The sequence below is a fragment of the Mesoplodon mirus genome, assembly GCF_964341445.2.
Source record: "Mesoplodon mirus genome assembly, chromosome: 2".
Classification (NCBI taxonomy): Eukaryota; Metazoa; Chordata; class Mammalia; order Artiodactyla; family Ziphiidae; genus Mesoplodon; species Mesoplodon mirus.
Genome location: NC_138977.1, coordinates 99,205,164 through 99,214,554, shown reverse-complemented (window position 1 = coordinate 99,214,554; position 9,391 = coordinate 99,205,164). Strand labels below are relative to the sequence as shown.

The following is a 9,391-nucleotide window of genomic DNA, read 5'->3' as shown; positions in this document are numbered from 1 at the left end:
AAAAGCAGAAAATCAGAATCGGCAGCATCAGCAAGCTGAATTGAGGTAGTTTCCCCATTATTCTGTGAAACTAGCTTCTTATTGATGGAGCTGCTTTCATATAGATTACTGTTGGATTGGCAAAACTAGCATAAATACTCATAAATCCACAGACTACATTTGTGTTTCTGAAGTTACCTTAAACATGTCTAAAAAGGATTCTTTCATTACCAAATGTATTCTATGTAACAGATAGGCTAACCACCTTTCAGGTGCTAATATTGCCAGGTGTGGTATGAGAAAACCTAATTACTATTAAAGTTTGTGGTTCTCCTGCAACTTAGAGAAAATCTGTAGACTTAAAAAATACTTATGTCAAATGACTAAAAAGGAATGGTGCATAAGATATTTTGAGGTGATATTAATTTAAGGTTATGATGTACTCTGGCCCAGCACAGAATTTTATCTTTTGTTATATATTTTAAAACTGTATGTATAGATTACTGGCTATTCTCTAAACTACTCCTTCTAATCTTAAGAAATTCATTTATAAGTGGCTGGTGCTTAAATTTTTTTTTGAAAAAATAAAGAAAAAGAAATTGCCAAGATATCACATAATATAACAGAAATTACAATTTGCCAAAATCATTCTAACTTTGCCCTAGGAGGATCTCCATGCTTGGACACTGCTGGCAAAGATTCTTCAGTAATTGGAGATCTAGAAAGTTTCTTTAAAAGGACTTTTTCCCTCCCATTTTATCCATATATAGAAAAACAAAGAATTAGCAAAAAACTGTCTTATAGTACGATCTTTATAAAATGGATATTCTCCTTGCCATTATTCTTCCATTTTTAGCCAATTGAGTGAATTTAATATCCAACATCAAAATGAAGCATACAAGGGGGGAAAAAATATGATCCTCCCTTCCCCAGTTCAATACTGAAATCTCTGGCTGAAGCTGACTTATTTATAATAAGCCGTGTGAATGCAGTTGGCTTATAAATAAGCACATAGTAACCTATATATTAACCTGCTCGAAAGTACATTATGCATATTATTTCAGCCAACATAAACATGCCCATCCTATTTTTCTGGATTATTTTGCAAAAACTGTATAATTTTGTGCTTAGTTTAGGCAGGTTGATTTCTTTTGCATGGCTCATTTAGGCCATAGAGGATTAGCAAAGTTTATATATTGAAAGCAGAAGGAAAGATGAGAAAAATGAAAAGAATAATTAATCATATAGTACATACATCAATACAATATCTTCTAAATCTCAATCAGTTGTTTATTGGTTGGCAAACAAGTTTCACTTTTACAACAAATATTAGTAATGAGGTCATCCAACTTTGAGACCATACAAAATGGATCATAAATTTAAAAAAAAATTATATGTGCTGCTAATTTACCTCTTGTATTCCTACATTACTTAAAATCCTGTCAAATAAATAAATTTTCCTGTTAATAAACAGAAAGTTTTTTTTAAAAAAATCACTTCAAAATAATTGACCTTTCAATTCTTTCTACGAGGGAGTGAATTTCTTTTAACAATTGGTAGTGAAGGTGCCCACTTGAGGAACAGACTGAGCATTCAGCACTTTCACACCCATGGGATACCATTTCTCACATGCAGAAGCCCCACTAGTTCTACTGACACCTCTTTACTTGTAGAATCATAGCTACTCTCTTAGTGATGAACTGCTTGCCAAATATGCTTTGCATTACAACAGATGTGCACTGTAAACAGAAAAGTTCTTTCTGCTCTAATTGCAAAAATGTTCTTGGAAATATTCTGACTGAATAAAGATATATAGTGAGGGAAGGAAGTCTAATTTTATTTATTTTATTTTTTTTTGTAAAAAATAATTTGTTTGCATTACTAGAAAATGATTCTTATAAAGTGATAGCTTCATTTATTTATTTATTTATTTATTTTTTGCCATGTGAAATTTAAAGAAAAAAAAGGCAAAAAAAAAGAACAAAAGAAAGAAAAAAAATAAAGAAAGAAAATGAAGAAAGAAAGAAGGAAGGAAACTTTGCTCTCTTACTGGTAGACAAACTTGCAAGACCAGCACGAAAGAAAAGGAAAATTTCTTTTTTTTCCACTACATTAACAGGACTCAAATTCTGGAGGAACAGAAAGCAGACTACATGTGCAATGCTAGTATCTGTACATTACATAGAATTGTTCAAATTTTTTCTGCCATTAGTTTTATCATCAGTTAATACAGCAAATCATAAAATATGCATTTAGCATATAATTCTAGAATTCCCCTCCATTTCATTACCAATTGTGTTGTTTTATTTTGTACACCTCAGCTATTCCTGCTGTGGTGAATTCAGGTTGTGAGTGACTAAAAACCACTATGTGATAGTTTGCTTTGATTTTATGTTTGTGCAACACTCCGATCTAGATGCAGCATTGTTACTAATTTCAAACAAGTGTTCTGGCCTTTTAAAAAATCAGGTCCTTGTAATTATAGTAACAGAGCATCAGAGATGTTAGAACAAACACAACATAATTCAACAAGGCCACAATGAGCGCCATTTTCTTCAAATCTCGTTCATTAACATAATGAAGTCTCCATCTGAGGGGGGAAGGACAGGAAAGAAGCTGGCACAGGGGAATTTCAGCAATGATCTTTCTCCCCTGGGCTGACCTAAAAAAAATCCCAGTTTAAAAAAAAAAAAAGAAGTCTGAGAGTTTGTGTTTGTCGTTTAAGAACAGCATATTTAGGAGTACACACATTATTACCACTGCTTATATCAACTCAGAACAGTCAACCTGGTGTTAGCAGTTTTGTTGGCTTAAATTTCTGTCATCTTCTATAGGCTAGTGACCAAATGAGCAGGTCCTTTTGAACTCCCCTCTGGAGGGGTCCCATCTTTGTTTGGAGGAACTATAAATCCATCACTGCTACCGCGACCTAGCTGGTAGTAGGTATGCAGCTGATGGATGTGGTTTCTGGAGCCTAGGTTTGGCATGCTTTTGTAGTAAACATCTTCGGCATCACCACATTTGGCCGGTGGGGGTTCGGTCTGGGTGCTGGTGGTAACGCTCTCTGCGGCGGGCACACCAGCCAGTGCCGGCATGCTGGTGTAGAGAGAGTCCCTATGGGGTGACTGGAGATCTTCTGTGTGCTCGTTGGTTAGCAAAGGGAAAAAGCTCTCACTGTGGTCTTGGGGGATCCGCCTTCTGGTGTAATGATGTGGCTGGTGGTTCTCTGTGGAGTAAACTCTTGGGGGCAGCAAAGGAGCATCAGATTCCTCATGAATAAGTTCTAGGCCCAGACTCTCCTCATGGTTAAAGGAGGTGGCATCATCCAGGACAATGGCATCATCTTCACTCCCACTGCCCAGGTTATTCACCAGCTTGTTCATCAGATTCCTGTTCTGTTCGCTGGAGCGCTCATGGTTATTCAGGTAAGATGGGATATAGTTGGAAGTGAGTTCCTTCAGAATCTTTTTCTCTAGGGCAGTCTCGTTATGGTTATAGCCACGGTCTATGATTTGCACACAGTTGCTCAAGTATTCGCCACTGGCAATGCTGTAACTATTGCCATGGTTACCATTCAGTGGTAGAGTATCCATGACACTTGTATCCCTGGCATTGTTCAGAAGCCCCTCTGAAAAAGATTACAAAACATTATGACATTTATATCCAATTGGCTATAGAACACACACACAAACACAAAAGTGAAAACACCCGACTATGAAGTATGTATAAATTGCTAGCAATTTTAATTAAGTATAAAATGTTTGGAAATAAAAAAAATATTAAATCTGTATGTACATATCTATATCTATATATATGTATACTTGGACAATTGATAGAAATCTTATAAACAGAAAATTATTTAAAGTAAATCTTTAAAAGAATTTTAAAAACCCCTATAAATTTGCAATTTCCACACATTGTTTGACAGTATTTGAAACATATTTGGTTATAACTTAGGGAAAAAAGTGCAAAATTTTGCTGTAGTCATTCATAGCTTTCAATTTATACACACCAAAGTCAATCCAATAATTCATTACCTTTAATTTTATGTGCTGTCTTAACATTAAAATAGGTATAAAATTAACATAATTCATGTGTGGTACTTTGAATATACTGGTCAAAGTAAAAGATTTGAGCAGGCTCTAATAATCTGACATGTAATTTATAAGATTGAAAATAATCCCTACACAAAAAACCACAAAAGGATTATGTTAAATTTGTCAGAATGATATAGTCATGAAATAATGCCTAGTCAAATAAATGGCACTTCAAAATAATTTGCACATAGGAACTTTCAAAACAAAAATATTTGGATTTACTTTCCAATTTTTTTTTTCTGCTATAAGTACTTTGGTTACTATTATATATTAAGCCATTAGTAATTGTTTAGGGTCATTAGATAATTCTACAAAAGACTGTGTAAAGACATGGGGGATCTGATTCCTAAAAACACAGTGTCAGTATTAAAGGTTCCATTTCATAATGAGTGATGACTTTGTGTGCATATTAAACTTTGGGTTTAAAAGAGATTAAATGTCTTATTCTGGGAAGAAACAGCTGCAGTGAAATAAATTTGACCACATGCTTCTTCAAGGTTTTTGCATTTTCTTGAATGAAAAGAAATCCAAGGATCTATAATAGTTCCATAAATCTCTCCAAATGTAAACACAAAAGAAAATAAAACACAAACATTTAACGAATACTGCTAAATAATAAAGGGTATTTCTTTATAGAACAATTAATTGAAGAATTCTATTAAACTTGTCAAAACATCACTAACTTGTGAAAATATAGCATTCATTCTATATCTGTGATGCAGTTATGTTTACCAAAACTGAACTAGTTCATTACTTGTTTAAATAAAGTATCCCAAATATAACAATTTTTATATGGACGTCTGATGCATACTCTATATTCAAGTAACACAGTTTTCAAAAATAGCAATGCATTAAAAACATTAAAAAAACAGCCATCACAGACATAGGGTGAAGCGATTTATTTTCATGTTATAAGATATCTTGTAGACAAATCCACAATGTTAAGAAAAAATAAAAGTAAATGCTTTTTAAAGGGCCATATGTGATGGGTGATTGCTGCTGCAGAGGCTGCTATGGTAGGCTTGATGGTTATGGTTGAGCAACTGATGCATTGAAACATGTGTTTATTATTTCTGTTGTCAATGCATTGGGTATGGCTTGAAAACAGCCATAGTTAAATAAACTGGGTATGTTGCATGTGACATGTATTTGTATGATGGAATGTAGTAATGAAAATTAAAAGTTTATGAATTACTTAGCAAAAAACAAATGCTTAATTTAAAAACAATTTAACTCACACAAACATTACATGAGACTTAACAACTATGTTATGTGACACAATAAAAGAATCAGACAACAAAAGCGTCTAATCTCTATTAACATATATTTATATAAGTTGATTCATAGGTTCTTTAGTTTTTAAATTGTGAGATGAACTGTTTTTAATAACTACATCATCTATATGTGATGCAATAAAAGTGAACTAAAAAAAATTACATTTGATATGCAATGTTTAGCTTTACTCCCATACTTGTCTCTCTGTAGGGCTCTAAACGACAGCATGAAGAAAAGGAAAGAAAAAACAACAAGTAAGCTTACAGCGACAGTAGAAGAAACATGAGTAAAAAGCAAATTGATGATATGCAGAAAAAAGAGTCAAAGGAAATAGTTCCACTGCCCCAAAATTCATGGGTCTGTGTTACATGGTTTATCATAATTAAAAATACTGAAATGTTAGTCAGAAAATAAGAAACCCCATAATACATGCTAATGAGTCTTTAATAAGCGTTTCTGCAGTTTGTAAATTTCAAACAAATACACACTTATTTTAAAGTTAAAATTATCACAACCACCAAAGAGAGTAAAATTTTGAGGGCAAGCTATGACTATTTCCACAACTATAATTCAGTATTATGTATATGTGTGTGTGTATAGGTTAGGACATACTTGCTTCTAAGGAATGTCATTTAGCTTTAAAATTTTTTCAGTAAGATTATAAATAAATTCTTTTGTTTATATACAGAGAAAAATACCACAGTTTGAACTTTTCATAATTGTGTTTTCTTTTATGTATCTTCTCTTTTCATGTACAAAGATTATTTTTCTCCCACTGTACTTATACAAGTGCTTTTTATCATTTGTAAATTATACTGATCAATACTGTCATTTCTGGAGCTCATATTCAAAAGTTGTATAACTGGAGAAAGAAAAAGGCTAAATGCAACCATTATTCTGTATCAAGAAAATGTGTGGGGGAAAAAATACCACCAATCAATATCAGGTTTTCTTCTGGATTGTTGCACAATCATATGCAATCTAACATGTTAAAAGTTAATCCTTTAAAAACAATAGTAGCAAAATTATTTTAAAAAGAAAACCCTCATATTTTAATCCTGACAAAAAACCTGCTTTTGCTGATTTTGTTTATAAGAAGGTTAAATCATCACAAAATAAAAACCAGCGAAGTCACTGGGCTATATCATTTCAAGAGATTCCAACTTGTTATAATTTAGCCATTGCTTTAGAGATACAGTTTTTGTACTTTAAAAGTCGATTTGTTTCTCAGCAAAAGACCAACAATATTTCAAAATGGAGAGAAAATTTCCTTTAAAGTTTCAAAACACATTTAGAAAAAGAATTGGAAATAAAAAGCCAAACTAGTATAGCAGCAGATGGAAATTGCTAGTAGGCTCATTATGGCTCCTTCCGTAAATGATAACATTTTAGAACTGTAAAGCACATAAGAGATAACTGAAGTTCAGCTCCTGCTTTTTAAGATGAGGAAGCTTCAACCAAAAGAGACTGAACCTTATCTAACGCCACTTCTGCTAACAGTGGCAGAACTGGGATCATAATAGGAATCTTCTAGATTGACTCTGTGCACTACTATCTACCTCCTTCTCTTCACATCTGCCTTAGACTTTGAAAGCTATAACAGAATATTTATTTATATACTTTATACTATAACCTTGTATTCTTGACAACTATAATGTATTCTTCATTATATCCCATCCTAAAAATATGTTTTTTCTTTAAAGCTTTAGAATTGAATTAAATTACTTTAAAATGTAAATTAACTTGTAAAAGCATGACTTCTCTATATTACATTTTGTTGGCAGGTTAATCTATAATGAGATTTATCTAACAAAAACTAAATTCTCCAATAGTGACAAGAAGATAATGGTCCAGAAATACCATGCATGAAGTTTTAAATATTTCCACAGGTAGAATCTGAACCTAATATAACAAAATTATATTATTCATCTTTATTCCTAACTCTATATGCATTAGTAATACTGTAACATATCTTTACATATTTTAAATAAAGGCATCACAAACAAAAATGGATACTTTAAATCTGAATGCTTCTTTGCTTGGATGGCATTGGTACAACAGAATTAAAGGACCAACAGAACAGAACCAAGTGGTAATTCAACATAAACCACTCCAGTACATACCGAGCCACCTATATTTCATGTAAGATTTCACCTTGCCAGTAAGAATATAAGTGCATTCATCTGAAAGCATAAGATTAGTAGCAATATGACAATCACCAAGTTTTTTGTTCAGTGGTAAAAAAATTATTTTAAGCTCTACCATAGTTTCTTAACATCTCAAAAATATTAAAACATAAAGTAGTTGAACAATTCCATTTCTGACTCTGAAAACCAATAATAAAATTATTTACTTTTGTTCTTAAGAAAAGTCAGTAGAATTTAATTTACTGGCATAAACATTAAATCCATTCTGAAGAATCCTTTGTGTATTTTTGATAATCTTAATAGCAATATTCAGTAATAGGCTCGATAGGAATAAAACTTTGGATTTATATGGTATTATTTTAAATTTTGTTGTGAGAATTTCACTTTGATAGTGTTTATAATGGTGTTGCATCCTTAGAAAAATCTCCTAATTTAGGATACCAGGAGTAAAATAAGACAAGAAGGCAGATATTGAATTAAGGAAAACATACAGATTAATGATTGTTAGTTTTTCATTATTTAAGACATTAGAAATTATATCTGAATAATCAAAAAAGCTAAACAAAATATGATCTAAACTATTACTTATTTTAAAAAATTTCCAACAACTTTTTGCATAAGGTGAATAATGTAGAATAGATTTAATATGCAAACATGATGTAAATCTTCATTTAACATCATTCAAAACTTATTAATATGTCAGAACAATTTAAAATACTCTAATGACACATTTATGTCATTTAGCCCAATGAAAATAAAGGGAAAAACCCAAACAAGACTCTATAAGGTCTGCAAAATTGTTCTGACAAACCAAATTTAGTGCATTATGTAATATACACATCATTGAGTGCTACAATGAAGTTGGGACATTGACAAATGGTAGACAATGTAAAGGGGAAAAACCATGAAGAAACTTTCCCCTCCTGATAACACTGAGGTTGCTTTACTAGAAAATGGAGGACTAAAAGAAGCCAGATTAACTACCTTCAAATATTTAAAGGATTGCCACAGACAGCAGAAAAATGCTCTGCTCATCTTTGTTCTAGAAGGCAAACCTAAGCATCACAGCCAGAGGCAAATTTCAACTTGGTGGAAAGAAAAAATATTTATAATGAATGGAGCATTTCAACAATTGAATATATTAAATCTCGAGGTAGGAAAGGCCTCATTAGAGGAAATACTTAAGCACAGGTTGACAGAACGTCCACAATGTGGTAAAGAGGATTCAATGAGTTCTATCTCTTCTTTTGACTCTAAGTCTATGATTCTTAGGTATAGGTCCTTAAGAAACTGGATAAAACTGACAGTTTGCTTAATTCTTTAATCCTATTGAAAAACAACTTGACTATTCCTGAAGTCACTCCTGACTTACTGGCTTTGGTATTTTTGAAATAATTTAAAATTATCCTTCGTATCTGACAAGGTGTCACCTGGGAAACTCAGATGGTTTTAGACACCCAGTGACCATGTTGCAACAAACATGCTTTTCTGGAATAATCATGCACACCAAGTTTTTCACACTCATGCCACTAATCTTTTACCTCTGACTGAGAAGGAAAACACACACACACACACACACACACACACACACACACACAGATTCCCAAAGAGGATAATAGAAATTTTATTCAAGATTGCCTGGGAAAAATTTAAAATATTGCTAATCTGTCTCATCCAACTTGAAGGAACCACCGAAGTCTCTTTGTTATCGTGAATTTTCTTTCAAATATAATTTTAAATAGGTGTATCACTGACTAAAATTTTTCTTTTATGACACTTTTACTTGAATAATATTTTCTTGTGGTCACTTTATTTATGATATGAATATTTTTAATTTCTTGTACTCCAATACATTTTTTAGCTTAGAAAAGGTAAAAAGTCACGTAAAAATGC

The 9,391-nt window shown here is 32.2% G+C and overlaps 1 protein-coding gene across 22 annotated transcripts in view; it reads right to left on the bottom strand.

The window, feature by feature from the left end:
* Positions 1 to 1,284: 1,284 nt before the first annotated feature.
* Positions 1,285 to 9,391, bottom strand: part of ADGRL3 (adhesion G protein-coupled receptor L3) — a 590,718-nt gene continuing 582,611 nt past the window's right edge. For 9 of the 22 annotated variants that reach the window (XM_082611707.1, XM_082611715.1, XM_082611713.1 and 6 more), the window contains one exon: positions 1,285 to 3,607. In XM_082611707.1, coding sequence (XP_082467833.1) covers positions 2,808 to 3,607 — 800 coding nt within the window. In that variant the 3' untranslated portion in view covers positions 1,285 to 2,807. Of the gene's footprint in view, positions 3,608 to 5,513; positions 5,566 to 9,391 lie in introns of all 22 variants that reach the window. The other 13 variants (XM_082611700.1, XM_082611698.1, XM_082611699.1 and 10 more) reach the window with 2 other exon arrangements.